Consider the following 20,906-nt stretch of genomic DNA (forward strand, 5'->3'; position numbering starts at 1 on the left):
ATCCTTATCCCGCAAAGTTTGTCTGTCTGCAAGATTTCTACTGTATGATGTATTTAGAGATAAACCATTAAGAATGAGAACAGAACAATGTTATTTGACTCTCCTAATTGTAATTCAACTATATTAAATATGAAGCGATGTTCGAGATTTTTGAAAGGAATTTGTTCTACAAAGTTTAGGTGGTATTTCTGTACCAAACGTTTAATTCAACAAAGGATTGATTACATCAAAAGTGATCGAATTTGAACAGAAAGTAAACAAAAATGCATATTCAAGATAGTTTAATATGTATTTTCTGAATTAGAAATATCACTTTCGTAAATGAATGAGAATTTCTAGTGTTACTCCGTTACTCCCCTCCCCCATCACTGAATTACAGTATTTATACATATAATACAGAGCTGATTGCAGTTGGAAACAACAATATTAAAATAAATGTTTAATAGATACAAAGGATCTTTTCTCCACAACATAGTTTTTCTGGTGTCTGGACACCAATTTTAAAGTAATTCTCTATTAGCATTAAACTATTTAAGTGCAAAACAATTTTGTTTTAAAAATCTATGATTGCAGCATCCATCTTCCTGAATAACATTTTGAAGCCAGAAAGTAATGACTTTCATTTTCCATGAGTGCATTCCAGGCTGTCCTCTAGCCATCTCTGGTTAAAAAAATCAGTGCAAAATAAACAATGGTGAAGTACTAGTTTTAACCATTGAACTTAGTTGAATTTAAGAAACATACTTTATTTTACACTATATATATATAATTTTATTTATATATTTATATAGAGAGATTAAATTACACTGGACTTGAAAAGTATAAAGAAAACCAAAAATGTTACTATTTTTTCCTGCAGCACCAAAGGAAGCTTTTTTTTTTTTTAAATGAAAACCGTTCCTTGGGTGAGCAGCCTAGCAGTATTAGCTGTAATAAGAACTCATTACATTACTCCTTTGCAAAGTACTATGTGATTCACATAATTCCATGTTTACACTCTGCCACATTATAATTTGTGATGCTCTTTGCCTGAAGAACAGCTCCTGGTTCCACTGTCATTACTTCTTGTCCTGCGTTCAGAGATTTGCTAGCAGTAGTGTGATGGCTATACTACAGTTCCACTTGGAGAATTGGCCTGGTTTTGGGATGACAATAAACCCTGCAAACAAAGCAGTTTACATTAATCCAGCAAGAGAACCTGACGTTATTCTTATAAAGTTCTTAGCCTGAAGCTAAAATGAGTACAACTTATTTTTACCACCATTTGCTTACTTTAGACGTCAGCACCTTCCTTCCCACAACAGAATCTAAGCCACTGTTGTGTCAGTCAAGCAGCACACAAAAGAGCTGTCAGTCAGTAAGAAAGTGTGTGCGTTTATGACATGATGAATCTGATCCCAGCATTTGATTTAATCTACCTTGCGTTTTGAGTCATTGTGAACTGTGAAACTTTAAAAATCATACACCAAAAAAGCGATCAGCATTTTATTAGGGTAGCAACAAACCTATTCCAATATCAACAAGTTTGACACCTAACCTGATACAGGGAAATGCTCAATCTCTTAGATGCTACTGAATATTACAAGCTTTGAATAGAAAAATAGATTATCTAACCAAATATTTATTTTGGTAATTTTAAAAGAGAATGAAACACTGAGCAAGAGTTCAGTAAAGATTTCCCATTACAATTTAAGCTTGCATTCAGGAAAACTTTTTACCAGCTTGTTTAACTACATCACCATTCAAATAAAATGAGACTTACTTCATTTCAGACATAATCCCGCAACTGTGCGGCACCCCTTGCTAGACAGGGGCTACTGTTCCGGATTAAGGCAACTATACCTTAGGGGTAGATATCAACAGACAGATTCCATTTCAGATTTATGTACAGTAGCCCCTTCTTAATCATTCACATAAAAGTAACTGTATGTCAGACTTATTTAGGAAAAATTTAATACCAAAATACAATTTAGTCTTCTTGCAAGGTCATTATTTAGTTACAACAAGTGCCAGCAGGCTGAGGAGCACAATGGCAGCTAAGCTGGAAGCACACCAATGAGTATCACTGTGCAACTCCTTACTACGTAGGCATGATAAATGCACTTTTAGTAATTCCTCTAAACAGCTACCAGCTTAGGTTCTTACCTCAAAATTAAGATCCTGTGACTCAGATCCATCAAACTAGACAAGCTCAGGCAGCAATTAGCACACAATGTAGAATTAGGTCACATCTTCAGAATCTACAGGAGCTCTTTCTTCCTTGGATCCAAGAACTGAAAAGTCACAACTGATGGAAGAAAACCCTGACCATAGACAGAAGAGGTGGAAGGAGGACTTCAGGGTGGATTCAAGTCATCAAGTTTCTACTAAAACCATAGCCCGTCCTTTTAAAAAACATCTAATCTACCAGTTCAGGCACATTATGACTCTGGATACATTTGTAGGACTTACAGCAGACTCCGTGTGTGCGCATGCACGTGTGTGTATATACACACATGCACACATTTTAGATCACATTTATATATAATGAAGTATGTGGCGCTTGATTTGGTGCCCTCTATAGATCACACCTGCAGGAATGAGAACACTTTTTAAATTTTTACTCATTTATGTTATCTGATTCAAACACTGTTGAGGTAGACTGAAGTGGGTTGGTCTTTAAACTTGCTTGACATTCAGGATGTGCAAAGATACTGTGTATTTCACAAGAAGAGAACAAAAAGGTTCTTAGTTATTAGTTAAGGAATAGATGGTGAAAAAAGACAGAATTTTAGAGCCAACAAGCTACTGAAGCACTTATGAAAATTTTTACCAAGAAAGTTTTGTTCAAAAGTGATGAAGATGAATCAGAACTCTACAGTTCATTACCAAAGCATTCTTTAGAAGTCTATTAAGTGCAGCAGCAACTGGAAGGTCTTTCTTGCCAGAAGATTACATCCACTAAGCAACTTTCAAGTACCCTGGAAAAAGACGTCCAAAGGTATTATTTTCAGTCTTTAATACATCGGTGGTCCAAACTGTTCATATGCAAATATGTGCTTTATAAGCACACAGGAAGTACTAGGGATGACATAATGTGAAGTCTTTTTCAACAGGCTTGTAACCATGCTATACAGACGAAGAGAAATAAGCACTGTTCTAATATCAGATTTACACTGTAATGCAACCAGTTGTTGGAAAACAAAAGGAAGAGTCATTCATTTTCCTACAACTCCTCTAGAAACAGGTGGCACATACTGAAATTCACTGTGGTGCCTTGTTCCTCGTGAACTAGCAGACACTCTGGAATTCAAGTTCCAAGACTAGGAACAAGGAGTCACTCAGTCCTGGTTTCGTCTCCCAGGCTGTGAATGCTCCCTGCTTTAAAGAGCAGAAGTGCAGTGCAGGTGGCTCTGAGTAAGTGAATACTAGGAACTCCTTATATTTCAATCCTCACTCTGAATTAATTCTGCAACTCTGAGCAGGCAAGCCAGAGGAACACCAAAGTGGAAACAATCTCAAGATCAATATCCTTGTGCTACTGCAGACAGACATTTCAAAAACTTTGCAAGTACTGCCTTAAAACTTGACCAGGCTATGATGGCCATTCCAGAACTTCACTTCTGTGGGAGAGATGAGAAATGCTGAGTTCTTCGAAGTACTTAATTTCAGAAGACATCTTAGACCTTAGATGTTCAAACAAGAAAAGCAAGAGTAGGAGTTTTTTAGGCATAGAAGTTTTACCAAAGTGGCAAGCATTCCCAGTGGTCCCAAGTAACAAAAAAGATTCTGTAGAATTTTGCCTTTATATCAGAACCTTTCAAGCAAGGCCATTTAAGTAGTTACGTTAGGTGTAACATAGGAAACTTTAGAAAGCCACATCAGAAAAACAAGTGAGGGCTCAAAAAAAAAGTTACAGTTTTGATACAAAAGTTACCCTGTAAGAGTCTGATCTGTAATACAAAGGGTGTGGGACTAGAATATTTGTAATTGCATTCTCTGGGAATAATACGATGGATAAGGTTATGGAAAAAATATAGAAAGCTCTTGCCTGTAAAGAAAGAATAACAAATTAGACTGCAGTGCCTTCTGTGATGAAACCACCCAGTCTACTCAACGAGATGGAAAAAGATGGAACAAAAGCTGCAGCAACTTATTAGCACAACAGCAAGGCCACACAGTTTAATAGCCATAACAGAAAACAAAAGAATTGAGATGTGACAACTGCAGATCTGCCGTGCAGTACAGGGCATCAGCTTAAAGTTTAAGAACAAACAGATCATACTGAGCAAGCAGCAGAAACAAATTAAGAGACTGTTCAAAGAAAGTTTTGAAAAATATATGTAGCCTTTTGTTAGTAGCACTGTCAGCATGCGGGTCTAGCAGGGGGAGGGAAATGGAACAGTTATGAGACCTAAGTCAGGAATTTGATACAACAATCTTCATCACAACCTCAGGGAGTAGGTGCTGCACCATCTGCCATCTTAACGGAATACTCTATGGCTGAAATGTGCTTCTTTCACAGAGGACAGTGTCGTTTTTCTTACATCAATTAGCAGTGTGAGAGTACTGAACACAGACTATTTCAGCACTAGTTGCTAGGTCTGTTCCACGTTTATCTATGTATTCTCTGACTTCCCAAAACACACAGGGCTTTGCGTATTCGGTAAAAATAGGCTTGCATGGTAGGAATGAAAAGCCATAACAAATACGATCAGTAAGGTCATTTCCACCCAAGGTTCATGGCACTCACAGCTGTGATCTGTTCAGAAAGACCTGCAGCAGTGTTAAGACTAACCCTCTTCATAATTCATGAGATTGCAGGGGGGGTATTTTTCTTCCAAAGATATGAAACACAAGGCTTCACAACAGAAACTAATTCTATGAAAGATCAGCACGTAAATGCTGTATTTTAAAAAAAAAAAAAAAATCAGGAAGGTACTAGTAAGTAGAAAAAAAGCCATCAGTAACTACTGAGTTATATTTTCTTCATGTAAATTAGAACAGGATTAATTGGAGCCAAAGATGCAATCATATGTAGTTTCACTAATCTAGATAATAAACTGCAAGTTTGGACACATGAGCAGGATATGGGCAGTTCATGTCTATGTGCTACTTCACAATGCTCCTGGCACAGGCTCAGCCTTCACCCCGAGAAGAGTGCGCTCCTTCTGTATGTAAAACAGCTCAGCTGACTCTCAGTAACTGGCTGGATGTCTGAACTCTGCACGTCTTTCCTACTTTCTGTTTTGAAATTGAAAGGTAGAAAAAACCATGCAAAGGGTCCAATGTAACAACGAACATAAAAAAAAGTCTCAGTACACTTCGCTAATGCAATTAAACCAATTAAAAAAAAGTTTGAATTAACTAATGCCCATACAAAAATGGCACTCATTTGGTTAAACCATTTCTGCTATTGCCAGTATATGAAATAACAGGAATTTATTATTTGAAGAATATTCCATGGGTAGTTTATTCTTGTCCAGAACAGTGATATTCCTGGAGTAATTTGAAAAAGTAATCTAGAGGAGACCTTTGCTTGACAAAAGAACCCACGGTCCAATCCAGTATTTGAGCAATAATATGCCAAAACAGAATGAGATTTTTCACATTTGTTTAAAATTCTGTAGTCAAATCAGCTGAATTGGTTTTAAGATTTGCATGAACAAAATCTCCAACAGTTTCTTATCCAAAAGAATCAGCATTTATTAGCATAAGTCTCTGAACTGCATATACTCACTAAATCAGATATTAATCCTAATGGAGTCATAAAATTAATTAACTGAGAATCTTCAAGGAAGAACATGCTGAACATTCACATAACATACTACAGAGAAGTATTTTGTATGGGATTTAAGGGGATACAGCAAAGCTAACACCTATCTTTACACAGTCTATGTGTTCACTAAATGGAGTTTTAAATGTATTATTTGTCTTTCGTTTGCTGCTTTTTTTTTTCCTTTGTTCTAGTAGTGTTCCAGAAAAGTATAAATGCTTAAACCATTTGACACCAGATCTTGTAAAAGCATGTAGTAGCATCAAGGAGGTTTCACTTGCAACTTCTCTTCTGTGTACATAAAGGAGTTTTTCTCCTACTAGAGGTGTATCACCATTTCACTCATTGTCAACAAAAAGAAAAGTAAAGAAAAACTGCTGCTAGAAAACCAGCAGACTAACTAAAAATCTGTCTAGTGGTATTAGGCAAGATTACTTCAAGACTAGTATATGGTTGGCAAATGGAAGATACGCATGTTCAAGACAAAAAAAAAAAATAGTTTAAGATGCAACTACTTGTGTGCTGGGAAAAGCAAAAAAGGCTTTTGCCAGCAAAAACCTGATCTGGCTCGAGCAATAGGACCTTAGGTTTCATTTAGGTAGTAAGGGCTCACATGCTTAGGAATGGTTTCTGGTTTCTCTACCTTCCTCAAAAGTCAGTAAGGTTTAAAATTTTCAGATTAGAAAATAATGAATTTGAGACAAACCAGGGAGAACCTCAGGGAAAAGCACATGACTTAAGGCAACCCCATTTGTGTTAGCTACAAAATAAGTGTGGTCTTAGCAGGAGAAGAAATGAGCCAAGTGAATTTGATGAGGTTGATCAGCACCTACCCAAAATCCAACTTCAAAAAACAGAAAATAATGTGATCATACAAGTTATTTCCTTAAGAAGTTTGTGCAACATTATTAAATAAAGACAAACAAGACAACACTTTCATGTTGTGAGACATCTTTTGCCAAAGTATCTTCTATGACCACAGAACTTGTGGAAGTTAGTTTTGTTTCATGCTCACACTGACTGCTGAGAACCTGGTTTGGCCAACCAGTTCTTGCATCATTTGATGTAACTGGATGTTCCCAGAAGCTTTCAGGACCGATTTAATTTTGTTGCTCCACTGGCACCTGTTCTTAAATATATGTATGTATATAGACCATCATAGGGGTCAATCAATACCTTCTAAAGTACCAGAAAGTTCTCAAGTTCACATAAGAAATATGATTTCCTCAGCTTTAGTCTACAGAGTATTTTTGCCTAAGAGACAGAGTCCTACCTCAGACTGGGCCCAAAGTAACTATCTTTGTCACTGAAATTTCCCTTTGAAAGACTTTGGTAAATATCATTTGTTTGGCTCCTTCTTCGGTTAACACAGAACTGCTGCTGCAAGGGTGGCACAATTCCTAGTCCACTCAGACGGGAGGGCAACGTCTTAAGTCTTGACCTAAATTGGTTCCAAGAAATATTGCAGCCTAAGTTTTAGAGTAGTTTAGGTTTAGTTCAGATGAGTTTAGTTCTAAACTAGCCACAGTTTTTCTAGACACAAGATGCTTGAATCATCAGAGTGAGCCATATCCTCAGGGCTGTAAATTCAGTATTCGTTAGGTAAATGTCAAGATCTAAAGCTGGAATAAAGAACATACCCTGCACCAGAGTCCATAGAGGAAAGAGCTCCTGTAGAGTCCTAGACGGAAGGACAATGCTCTGCCCCAGCTCCTATTTGACAGGTAGGCAGAGAGAATCTGGATACATCCATGTCCATGTTTTACTGAATCTGAGTTTAAACAAGTTTGGTAAGTATTCTATTTCATATTACTCTAGTCCTAAAAAAAAACAAATATCATGAGACATGACCTTATCAGCAAGATTTAAACATCAAAATGTATGCATTGTCTTGAGATGAAGTGAAACATTTACTCAGAGCAGGTTACAGGATGCGATCAACTTCTTACTTTAAAATATGGCAAGTTAACAGCTTTCATTGTGGCCATTTGTTCAGCACAGTATGATAGCATAAGACCACCTAAGGACTGCAAGATAAATTAAAACTCAAATGTGGAAAGGACTATTGAAAGTTATCTACATTTACAGTTCAATCACACATTTTTATTTAACATCAGTATACAGAGGACAACCCCAGCAAGTTATTTTGTAATGTCAAGTATTTAGTAAAGTTCTTCAGCTGTAACAGTGACAATAGAACAGCTAAAAATAAGCAGTATGAAACAAACATGATCTTCTTAAAATTATAAATATACCAACAATACTTCTTAAAGCTTAATTATTGCAACAGTTAAATTAACAATAGTTCATGTTAGAAAGGCTCTATGAAATTTATTCAAGTTGTCAAGAAATTAGATGGAAGTGTAAAAAGGAAATACATATGAATTTTACTTTTGATTTTCACTAAAGTCAATACAATTTTGTACAGTATCACCTAACATGTCAATCTTTAACAAACTCCAGTATACAGAACTCATAAAATGCAGAAAAAATATTGTTTAATCTTTACATGTAAATTGACAGTAAATTAACTGACACAAATTTTATTATTGTAACATAAGCAGGCCAGCATTTTAAATATTAATTTAGTAGCTTTATGTTGTTAAAGGGGCAGACATATACAGTCATTCCAAGTACATAATCAAATTTTAAGAGGTGATAATTCAGAACATGGGTTTTCTAAAAAGTGTTTAGTAAAAGTCATGTTATTTCCTAATCCAGACATCCTCATCATAAAGCCTTTACAGGGTTATGATCTCTCCTGGCTTTACTGGAGCCACTAGTCACACCTCCTCACACACGCACACGCGCAAACACACATACCTTGCTATAAATATCACACCAGTGTACTAGGTTTAAATTCACCCTGATAATGCGGGTATGCTATGTGCAACTTTGCTATTATGCACATTACAGAAAGCTTCAAATTTTAGCATGGTAACCTGAAGTCATATAGCTGTGTTTCAGTTTTACTATAATCATCCCTGAAGTTTATACAGATACCGTATCACGTTGAAAGAAATCTATTTGATAGTACTTAAATACCAGCAATTGAACTTCAATTGTAATGATGAAATGCTCCTTTCCATTGAGGAAGAATTAGTATGTATAGCTGCTCATCTCACTCAAATATAGTACATGAATGTTTAAGTACTTTCACTAAAACAGAAGTCATACTAAAACATGATACTGTACTACAATTGTAGTTAACTAGAAAATTCAAGGATGTTATAATTTAAGTCTAAGTTTTCCTGTACAATAAGTCAAATAAATAAATTCCATGTGCACTTGTTTTACAAAATGGTAGCATGTTTATCTTGCTAGGTTATACACTGCCATTTCACCTGTTCTTACTCCTGGCAAATCTTACCTTGAGCTTTCTTACAAAGGAAACAACTAATCAGCAACTTTCACTTAGATAAAATGGAGTCACTGTACAAGATGGTGAATTCAGAATTAACTTCTGAAGTCAAACACAGAAATCACATAGATAATTCCTCTGACCACAAAGTTCAGAGAAAACTTGTTTTGCATATCCAGATACCACTTTGGTTTTTCGGGGGTTTTGGGGGTTGGTTTTGTTTTTATTTTTAATTGCTTCTGCAGGTCCTGTAATTCAGTTTGAAGTAGCTATAAGGATAGCACATGAAGTTTACCTTGGCTCCTTTAAAATTATTTTTCTATGTTTTCAGATTAATACAACAGCTCTATAATCCCATTTAGGTTTCCCGTCAGGGCCTGGGAAAGACAGGGGGGAGAAGCGACAGCTAATTGTCACGATGTTGAGAAGAAAGTTCATACTCTTGTTAAGGCAACCTATTTTGCTCACCACCCTGAACCTTCTTCCGCAAAAACAGGCTAACAAAAAATGACAGTAAAAAAATTGAAATTAATGAACCCTGAGCCTCATTCAATTTGTTTCTAATTGAATTTTGCCATTTACTTCACCTCACTCTGACTGAGAGTTAGTAAAACAGTTCTGGAAGTGCAATGCAAGAATGGTATATCCAGTGAGGAAGCTCAAGGTATGATAATGTATACACTGAAGCAGTAATTTGGAAAGTTTATAAACAGTCAGGATACTCTGTAAGTACTGTGCAGCCTATCAACTATCATAAGGATCATGGCTGAAGAGACATTTCTGAATTTTTTTTCCACTAAGGGCAGCACCAGCCCAACCAGAAAAATGAAGAGAACTTGTCATACACTGTCCAATTATCCAGCACGTTCTTTCAATGGCTATTAAAAATGAGAGGGAAAGGTAGCACTGGTGCAAGAGAAATTACATTAGACACTGCAAGCCTGCTTCAGTTTTCCATCCGATTCTTTCTTTAGGCTGGCAGTGGCATGAATTTAATGAAGGCCTTTTGAGGCAATGATGGAAGAAGCAGCAAGATTCAGAGGCTCTCACTCTAGAGTTGGCAGACAAAAAAGTGGCGGAGTTTTAAGATCACTTGGGGACCCATATTTCAAAAGGAAGACTAGAAATAGCAGCTTTAAATCCCAAAGTAATGGGATAGCCTAGGATAAAACAGCTGGCGAAACAGAAATGAATGGTATATAACCCAGTAAGAAAGACATTACCATGAGTGTTTTATACTTTGACAATTTTCATTAAATAAAATTATTAAGTGCTTTCCTATAAACAAAAAGGATGGTCATAATGTCCTTCTGGCACAAATATTTTCCTATCAAAGCCCTGTAAACATGCCACCAAAATTTAGTTTTTACCAGCAGAGTGAGCTCACTAGAAATGCAAGTAAAATCAGAAAAACAAATTAATTTGAAAAATTTTAAGTAAATACTTCCTAAACAATATGGCATTTACATCACTGTGCAATATATTAATTTTGAAAGTGATAACTTCAGCATGAAAATTACTTACCTGCAATTAAAGTTTTCCATATTGGCCAATACATAAATCCTGATTTTTGGTACTGCATACTTTATCTCTGAAATATTTGAAATGTCATATTCCAAATCAAAGTCAATACACAAAAATATTTAAGTTATACCCAGTCTAACAAAACCCACCTCAGCCACTGAAAAGAAATTTAACAGTGTAGTGTTTAGTAGTACACAAAGGAGTTTTAGAACAAAAAGAAAACATAGGTCACAATAGAAATCTGAGGCACTGCTGTATGCGTATAAAGTTAATTCATAAGATGTGAATTGCACTGAGTCACAGAAGTGATAACTGCTTTAGTATTTTCATTTAGGACAAACATTTTAAATAGTTTAGTGTTTTTGGGGTGGGTGCTCTTTTTTTTTTTTTTTTTTTTTTTTAAATTAATGCTGTATCTGTAGTTGTTAGGCAAAAAATACTTTTAGGGAACACCCTCCTCCCTTCTGCCCAGAAAAGGGTTTACAATTTTTAGTTTTAGATTCAACCTTTAAATATGCATTAAGATGCAGAGCAGACATAGCTCTCTACGCATACCTATGTTGTGACAAATTTGATAACATCTCAAAAGAAACTTATATTATACAAACAGTTTTAAGAAAAATTACTGAGTTTTACTTAAAAGTTTATAGCAATGAAGATGTGGTATATAAATATATACAGTACCTCCACTTCAAAAGTCAGATTTATGAACCAAATAGTTAAAATCTAATGAACATCAGATTTTCATTTAGGTTGCCCAACATGGCAATATTCAGGTATTACCAGAATATTTCTTTTTCTTCAGATAACCTACATGCCCTTTCAGAAATTTTCACAAAACTAATGGTCCTTTTTGCTAGATCAACTCTGGTAATGTTTTCATAGCTGTATTACTTTAAAATGTTGCTGGCAAACAAAGCTATTGTAGCACAAAGTACTTTTTAATAAAATAATCACCACATTTAGCTTCATTCAAAATTTAGCTTGCTTACATTGGACAGAAGAAAAATAAAGTTTTATCTGTGTTCAAGTGCATTAACAACAAGAGTTAAAACTAGTAATATATTTTAATGAAGGTTCAAATGACAGAACAGGTGCCATCAAAAAGCACGAGCTTGTCAATGATCAAACTGCCTAACAAAACTGACAGTAACATAACACTGAAACTACTTAGAGAAAGCTTGCATGATTTTCCCTAACTTAACAAATACATAAATCAAGACCTGGCTAAAATTAGAGTTCCTTGATAGTACTGATTCACAATTTCAAGAGCATAAACTACAGTCAGTAAAGGGCTCACAAATCTGTGCATAAAATGGCTGACGTTTTAATAAGAAGTGGTTTTACAGTAATGGCAGGCCACCACAGAAAAGTATAGAGGAATAAAACGCTTTGGTTTTAATTTTTTCAGAGGCTCACATTTCTCACTAGACTTATAAGCAGCAGCTTTTCATAAGCTACTCTCATTGGGAGTGCTGTATTTTTTAGAAAACATTAGAAGGATTATAGTTATTTTAGTGATTGACAGGTTTTACTTCAATTTTTACATAAATAGCTTTTACCATATTGTGGTTATGCTTAAGTATAAGAACACTGATCAATAGTTTAGATGCACAGTATTTATTTCTTCTGCTGGAAGGCAACTATACTTAATAATTGTATCCAAGACACTTCAAATCATTCAGAAATATGGCATGCAGTATCCAAAAGTATGGCTCTGAGGATTTTTTTTATTTTTTTTTTTTTACATTAAGCATAAAGAAATTTTATATTCAACATTCATTTATATTTCAAGAAAACTACCTATTCAGAGTTCTAGTTCTTTGATGCAGCATTAAGGATTAAAACTTACCACTTTACCAGGCCTTGCCCATGTGCAAATAAATCCCTCCTGACAAGCAGTGACTATACAGTCTTCAAGAAAAATTAACACAGTCAGTCTTTCATGTGCTATCTTTTTACAGATAAGAGGCTCTAACAAGGGAACATCTTCCATTCGGGGACAGAGAGGTGTTCCCAAAGTTTTAGCTGGGTCCGTTTTGGTTTTAGTAACTAGGTTCAGTTTGTCACTGCTCTTGCTAGATATATGTCCCATGCTATGATTTCTCTTGTGATCTTTTTCATGGTGTCTTTCCTTCCGATCGTGTAGCGATAAGGTTGCAAATTTACTAACACCAGAAGCAATGGCACCATCCATGACACTGCTTTTACTGCCAGCATTTGAGACTGCAGAGTGTGGAAGGCTGTTTGACCGTGGAAGAGGAGGGGGTACAGAGTTTCCAGGTGTTGTGATACTGTTTCCATTACTTCCTGGGTTAGTTCCACCACTTCCAGCAGGTGGACTTGTGGCGTTCATGACATTTGTATGTGTCCTTGCTCTTGAGAGAGGTTGGTGGGGGAAGAGGATATCTTCTGTAAGATCCCACAAACAGAGCTGCGTGTCCTGGCCTACTGAACCAAATCTATACGTAACGCTTACTGGACGACTGTCTGTAGAGTTCCTTTTGGATAGCCTAGATTGCGTACTATTTGCTCGATCTCTGCCAAAATGAAGGTCTTGGAAATCCTCATCACTTCCACTAAATTCCATCGGGTCACTCTCTTCTACACTAGTGGTATATGGATCAAACGCAACAACACTGACCCATGATTTATGTCCGTGGCCTCTCGCTATTACTCGACAGTCCACGAAAGACCAAACTGTTACCAAGTCATCCTCTCCACCTGTCACTATGTATTTCCCATCAGGACTCCAACACACACACAGCAGTCCTCCAAAGTAGCTTTTCATTGTACCATGCAATTCCACTGAATCAAAGTTAAACACACGAAGAAAACCATCCTGGCTCACACACGCCAAGAACTTCCCATCTGGGGAAAAGGCAAATTCATTCAGGGCACCCTCACCTACTGTCCATTTAAGCAGAGGGTTTCTTGTGGATTTACTCTTGCAAGTGTGAACTGCAAAACTTTCTCCTTGTTTAAGTAGCTGGTAGTGCGGGGCTGTGGTACCACAAGTGTGCTCCACGTTATACAAGTACATATTGCCACTGGAATGAGCTACTAGGAAAAGGCTTTCCGAACCTGGTACCCATTTTACACAGGTTACTCTGGATTTGTCTATTAGTCTCTGTGAAAAACAAAGAAGATATACATCAGAAAGTCTGAAAATTGAAGTTTTAATAATTAACTGTAAACCTGAGCTTTCTGGGGAATGGGGAACAATACTTAAGCAAAGTGAACTCAGCGTTCTATAAAGGAGCTATGTTATTGTATCTGCAAAAACTTATAATCTTATCAGGCAGTAAAGAGGAAATTATTTTTAGACAAACTGCTACCAAAGGTTATTATTGTGGTCCAGTCACATTCCACAAAGAACATACTTCAATCAAGCCAATCTGTTGTTATGAATCTAAAGGTAGTGTTCTTAGGTTTATTTTTTGCTGTGTAGGTTGAAGAATATGAAAAGAAAACAATCAATAAAACACAGAATGAGCTAAAGGGAAAAAAGGCAGTTACTCATCTGTACTACATAACAAACAGGTTACAAATCAACAACAGTACATTTAGACTGTGGTTTTATCTGAAACCACAAATAAAATTCATCGGGGGGGGGGGGGGGCTTTAGGAGCCTTTACCAGATTTTACTGATTCAGGGAACAAAAGCTACGTACACAGTGATCCTGTTACCATGTGGCTGGAAAGTTAGTAGTTAAATGCACGTGCTTCAGTGAATTCAGAAGGCACCAAATACTCTTCACCTTGGAATCCCCACCCACCCTCCAATTACTTATCATTCATTAGCCAAGGACCTGTCAATACTCTCAGTTACCACCTGATTAAGAAGCTTCCTTTAAAGAAAAACATTTTAATAGAATCCATCATTGCAAAAGAAAAAACACACACATTAAACAAACACTGCTGATCATAATGTCTTCAATGCTGTAAGAACTGAGAGATAAAGTTTGACTCCTTGAGTTTGCTAGTGTAGTTCTGGTGGACTTCTAAAACTTACCAACTCAGTCACGGCATCACTCAACTGCAACTTGGAGACAAGTAATTCTTTACATGCACATTCAAGATTTGTATTTGGCATAGATTGATTATAGGCTGAAAGAAGAGCTCAGCTACACAAAAGGCAAGAATGCAAATACAAAGAGCCTAACGATACCAGAACAAGTTACAAAAGTGTTAAAAAACAAAGAACAAAAAAAAAAAATCCCCCCCCAAACCTTGCTATGCTGTTCATCACAAACAAAAAAAACCAAACTAATGGATAATTCATTGACTGTTATCAATTCTGGGCCTGCAATTATCACTGGAAAGCAGCATCTGGTCATTTTAGATTATATTTACGTGTATACTTTTGCTGCTGTCAACCTCAGTGTAAGACCAGGAAGCCTCTCTTCTGTAATTTCTCATTGGTTAAATTAGCCATTTTGCACTGGAGAGCTGAGATATAACTTACTCTGGGAACTTCTCCTCAAATGTGGTAGCTTTAAAATAACATATTCTTAGCTTCTGTCGTGATATTTTAAATAGTTTGTCATGTGTTCAGTGATACCTATCATTCATGTCTCAGTAATGATGAGATCAGAAACATTAGACAGAAAGTTACCTGGTACATACCAAGAGAATATGGACAGGGAACATCAGCCCAGCCCGTTTGCTATAGGCAATAGTCTTCTCATTACAAAACTACCGCTAATACAGCAACAAAGCGAAATTTCTTGCTCTCCTCTAGTAGAGTAGCTCAACGTGACATACAACCTCTACTCATAAGAGCAGTTGCTCAAATTTTATGCTAGAAATAGCATTTTAAGTCCATAATCTTGTTGGGTTACATGATCTTAAATATTGTACAGAAATCCTGCAAACCTAATCTTTACTCCAAGGAGGCTAGGAACAAAACAGAAGACTGCAATCTGCAATGAGAACAGATTAGCTCAAAGAGACAAGATGCAGAGAGACTTTAAGCTGATATGTAGCAAGAGACTACAGCTCATCCCCTTCTCAACCAGCAGAGCTTTAAATTCAGCAGGAACATAAAAACTCTGAAGTCAGGACTTTCTGAAGACTTTCAACTGGGCTCACACACTTCTGCAGCACAACAAAACAAGACTTGAAGTCAGTATGACTGGCAGATTCATTACAAGAATGGACTGAATGCAGTATCAAGTAAATCAGTGGAGTCGCTGGGATAAGGAATTTATGTTCAGTTTGGTGAAAGAATCGTAAGTGAAGGAACTTCAGTCACCAGTCAGGAAGGCAAGCCAAGATTATCTTAGTAGCCATGTTTTGAACAAGCTTGAAGGGACAAAATTATAGGCATAGGCCACAAAGGAGTGAAAAAGCTGAGGCAATCAAGGAATATGCATTAAGGTCTCACAAAGAGCTTTGGCAACACAGGTATATGAAAAGTTTATTAGGAAAAAAAATGCAGCTTAAGGCTTTAGTTTAAATAAAAAAAAGAATAAAAAAATGATGAAAGAAACATAATTGAAATGGCTAGGTGTTGGCTAGCTTGAGAATAACCAACTACCACATGGAAACAACTGAATCTGTGAGGTATACTTGGTTGTTTTTGGGAATAAGAAAGTATCACTAATTTAATTGACACAGCTAGAAGGAATACCACTGTTGATACAGATTGATTTAGGTAGGCAGCCACAAGCTGCATAGTTTCACCCACCTCAGCCTTTCAAGTCCCTATTGTCTTCTACATCAATAGAATTAAAAAAAAAGGGGGGGGGGAGAGTAACAAGTTAAAATGCAATAGCCTTACTGCAGTCTAAGTTAAACATAAACTTCTGTGTCATAACAGGTTAAGTTATTTCACATATCACATACAATTAAGTGCTATCCTGATTGCTTTATCACAGGTGATAGTCAAAACAGGGCTTTGGGCTACCTGAATCACCAAATTACTAACAGGACAGGTGGTGAATTCTATTACCTCTAAGCCCTAGTGCTAAATCTGTTGAAAGGTGTAAACACTCATTTAGACCACCTTCTGCCTATGAAGACAGGTTTATTCTCACTATCTAAACTCTAAATAGATTCAAAACCCAACAGGCACCTTCATCTTGAAGCAAACAAACTGGCTCAAACATCAATGCTCACTAATGTTTCTCTGAAATGGCTTTTCGATACAAGCCAGAACTTCCAAACACATCCAGGGCAAACTTCAATACTGTAACTGACAGATTAAAAATATATAAAAGTTTTAGAATTGGTTATAAATGCAGATAAGATCAGTGTAGGAAACAAGAATTTGTCATTTAACTCTAGCATACTGTGCATGTAGTTTTGGTAACACTGAGCAAATCCTTAGGTTAGCTTTGTAGAAAACAGATCACCTCATTTAATTTCCACCAAACTGTCAAAGGATGTATTCCCACCAAAGTGAAGTAATGCTGGTTATAGCACAGAGAAAAGACAACACAATCTAATGGAAAGTGGCTTCAGTGCTTCCATCATTTGTAGGCTACCACAAGAACTATTCAGCCTGCAACACAGCTTTACACTGCAGAATCTAGACAGTTAAACAACATCAAGGTATGTAAGCATGCATTGGACCTTTATGTAAGTATTTCAGCAGGAGTTTTCCTCAAAGCAACTATAGTTCAGCTACAAGAGTGGGAACTGCTCTGTGATATGAAACTCTAGTTGTTTATAGTATTTCTACTGCCATTTGTAATACTTACACTATTATCATACAAGATTAAATCAGAGCTGTACTTACACAAGCAATTTGTTCACAACCAGACCAGCACTCCCCGTGGTGAATTTGCACCAATGACAAAGTTTGGGTTTTTTTGGTTTGGAGTTGTGGTTTTTTGCAGGGAGAGGTGTTAGGACAATGCTAAAACGAACATTTCAACTATTTATACAGAGGTTTCTACCAGAGTACTCCATGCAACATTAAGATTCTCCAGCACCATTTCCCACTCAGCACAAGCAGAGACAGAGCAGGTGGGAAAAGGCTAAGTAAGAAGAAAAACACCCCTCTTCTGATCTAGATGTAGCTAATTTTAGAAAGCTGAGGAGGAATTAGACAGTTCTAATTATAAAACATCCCCATTGAGAACAATACTTCAATCTTCTTTGCACAAAGACAGAGCAAGGCAACACATTTCTCTGAGGTGGGAAGGATATGCTTGCTCAGTTTGAAAGCTGCACAAGGCTTAACTTCATCTGTGAAGCTCTTATCCAGATTTGAAATTTATTAAAAAAAAAAAAAAAAAAAGAAGAAAAAACAAAAAGACCTGCAAAGCTCTTTGCTATTACCCCCCCAAGTCACCTGCAGCTGGATTAAAAACACAAAAAGGAGCAAAAAAACACCCCCCAAAAAACAACCAACACCCCCTAAACCACCCAAATTCCTGTAGCTTACCCTCTGCAGAAAATGCTGTCAAAAATTTCTTTCCTTGTTAGCATCTAGACACTTCCTCTTCTAAGAATGCCAATACTACCAAATAATCAAAGCCAGTGGTCCTGTAACTTGGCATTAATCATCCCCCTCAGTACTCCCTTCTATCTTTTCTTATTGCACAGCAGCAGAAAAAGCAGATGGAGAGTTTCAGGAACATCACATGGCCAAGACCTCATAAACCTTCAGCTTTTTCTATGCAGCATTCAGCTTGACATCCTCGTCTTCCCCAAGCAAGCCTTTAAGAATCCTTGATACAGTTTCTGCTGTAACATCCTGACCCTAAGAATTGGTATTTTTACCTTATTTAATATTTAGACCATAATATATTAGTTAAATAGAGGCTTAAATGTTTTCTTCTTCATTCGGAACCAGAAGCCTCAGAAACCACTGACTGCAGAGCACATGCAGCAACATTTAGATTTGTAGACCTTTCTTCCATCAATTAACTGTCATTAACTCTGGTTACAGTATTACCCAAACTAGAAAGTCCTAATTTTTAATCTTAAAGTGCAAAATATTCCTTCATGAATAACATTTTTGTGTATGTATTCCAAGCCAATGAAACAGCTGAAAAACAAAGGCAGTGACTGAATGATTATAGGCAAATGGAGCCATCTACAGAGCTCTGAAAATCTAGGATCTTTAATATCACAAATACATTGCATGCAACAATGTTAAGATTTCTACTTACTTCCTCATTAAATAATTTGCTTGTTTCTTTTTTAATAGGGTCTATAAGTTGGACCTGGCCTGCAGAGAAGCCCACTAGAAGAGACACACTTTCTGCTGTGGCTGTTAAGTGATTGAAGTCATGGCATGTAGGTTGTGTTCCTTTGTATATCCTTTTGTCTATTGGTTTACTCAAGTCCGCAGCCTGCAAAGAGAGTAAACAGAATTAAGACAGTATATCACAATGTGTGTATATAACCAGTTCTATTTGCAACAATTTATGCAGTCACAAAACCGTACTTCAAAAAGCAGCTTTGTATTTATCAAGACATCCAAGATGTCATCAAAAGGTTTATCTTTTCATATAATGCAATACTTGCGTTTTTCAATTTTACTAAACACTATACCTACCTAGCCTTTGCAACTACATCACATGACAAACCAGTGAAAACCATTCAGTAACACAAAGGCTCCAGTGAGTCCTCAATATCAACCTATTCCCCGAAGCCTTATCCTGCCAGAAGAGACATTCCATCACACAGAGACAAGTTATCTTCTACTTTCCTAGTAGCAGCTTTCTCAATATTGAGTACAACCAATTTTGGATTAAAAATAGCATATTCTCAATCACCTGATTCTTGTACTCTAAGTCTATCCTTTTATAACAGGCAAACATACAATATTGGTCTCAATAATTTAAAAAATGATCAACTAGATCCTAGGAGAGGATTTTCTAGGAACACTGACTCCAGATGCTGATACTGTGATCATAAAACATATTTTAAACCATTAAGCTACAGAGTAATAGTGGTTCTGACACTGAACACAGAATTCAAATATAGCTCAGACAAAGTAAGTGCTAACAAAACTGAAGAACCTCAATATAAACAACTGAAGATCTGGCACTAAAGTGTCAGAAGAATCAAAAGGAACTGAAAAGCAATTTAAAATTGCGCTCTCAGTTGTGTAACCCATGTTTATCCCCATATCACTTCTGGACAACCTAATCTTTCATCATCCAGTGATTTAACCCCATATATTTCATATGCAAAATCATACATCAGGTTCAGCGGTTTTTTTGTTTGTTTGTTTTTTTAAACTCCCTATTTACTAGGTTCAGAGTCTGTAATTAGAAAGCTGCAGATACTCAACAACATTACAGACCTGAGATGTAGCTGTGATTTGAGACTCTAATTTTAATACATACTTTTTCAGTATTTTTAGTCAGAGGGAACTGGGCCAGCAATATAAGAAATAAAACTTCTTTGAGGAAGAGGACAAGCTTCACATAAAAGAAAATTGCTCCAGTGTATTAAACCTTCGAGGATGAGGTCTAAAGAGCAGCAAATCCTTGGTGTGCATGCAGCTACACAGCCAGAAACTAGACCTGTCAGTAGAGAAAAATCATAACTAGCTATACAGTGATTCTTGTCAGGTGAGCCATTTCCAAGGCAAATTTAACTACAGTATATGCATGATAAGCATATATATGCAACAGTATTAAAGTTGCACTTGTGTTTTGCAGCATATATTATAAACCAGTTTAATCAGGTGTATGGCCTCCTGGTTGAAAACTCAAAAATGAGATGATGTATTCCAACTTCTAAAGTCAGCAGATTAAAAAGTTATTCTCCAGAGCCCAGAGATCCATTATAAGCTAAAGAAGAATATTAGCAATACATCTTCAAGGAGAACTTAAATAGAATACTAGCTCTACTGGGAAATCATAGGATTAGGTGCATGCCTACCAAGTAACATTCAGAGACACATGTAAATCTGTAATTTGAAGCTGAAAGATCAAATCCTAGAGGCCATGCAGTTATCTCTTTTATTGTGCAAGATTCCCTTGTCCCGTGTCACTACAAAAATAAGTGATATCAAGAGATAACTCTCAAAATTGAGGTAGCATTTCTATCTGGAAGACCATTCTATAGAAACATATAGATGCATCCCTCCATACCTCAAAGAAACACGGAGTTAACAAGGTACCACATCTCTCTCCTCTCACCCATGAGACTTGAGGTTGTGTCCTCTGGACTAAAGTTCCAGCAGGACCCAATGCCTAAGAAAGAAGATCCCTTTTAAAGTAAATAGAACTCAGCCTGAATCATGCTGAATGATCAGAGAATCATAGACTCTCCCAGCCAGCAGAAAACACAGGT

General features: G+C 36.6%; 1 protein-coding gene across 21 annotated transcripts in view; it reads right to left on the minus strand.

The window, feature by feature from the left end:
• Window positions 1-174: 174 nt before the first annotated feature.
• The window catches only part of WDR20 (WD repeat domain 20), a 49,512-nt gene continuing 28,780 nt past the window's right edge, over window positions 175-20,906 (minus strand). For 2 of the 21 annotated variants that reach the window (XM_030029838.2, XM_030029914.2), the window contains 3 exons: window positions 18,767-18,949; window positions 12,493-13,770; window positions 271-7,782 (listed from right to left, as the gene is read on the minus strand). In XM_030029838.2, coding sequence (XP_029885698.1) covers window positions 7,693-7,782; window positions 12,493-13,770; window positions 18,767-18,949 — 1,551 coding nt within the window. In that variant the 3' untranslated portion in view covers window positions 271-7,692. Of the gene's footprint in view, window positions 13,771-18,766; window positions 18,950-20,906 lie in introns of all 21 variants that reach the window. The other 19 variants (XR_003925706.2, XR_003925712.2, XR_005933920.1 and 16 more) reach the window with 19 other exon arrangements.

This window comes from Aquila chrysaetos, chromosome 2 (assembly GCF_900496995.4).
Source record: "Aquila chrysaetos chrysaetos chromosome 2, bAquChr1.4, whole genome shotgun sequence".
Taxonomy (NCBI): Eukaryota; Metazoa; Chordata; class Aves; order Accipitriformes; family Accipitridae; genus Aquila; species Aquila chrysaetos.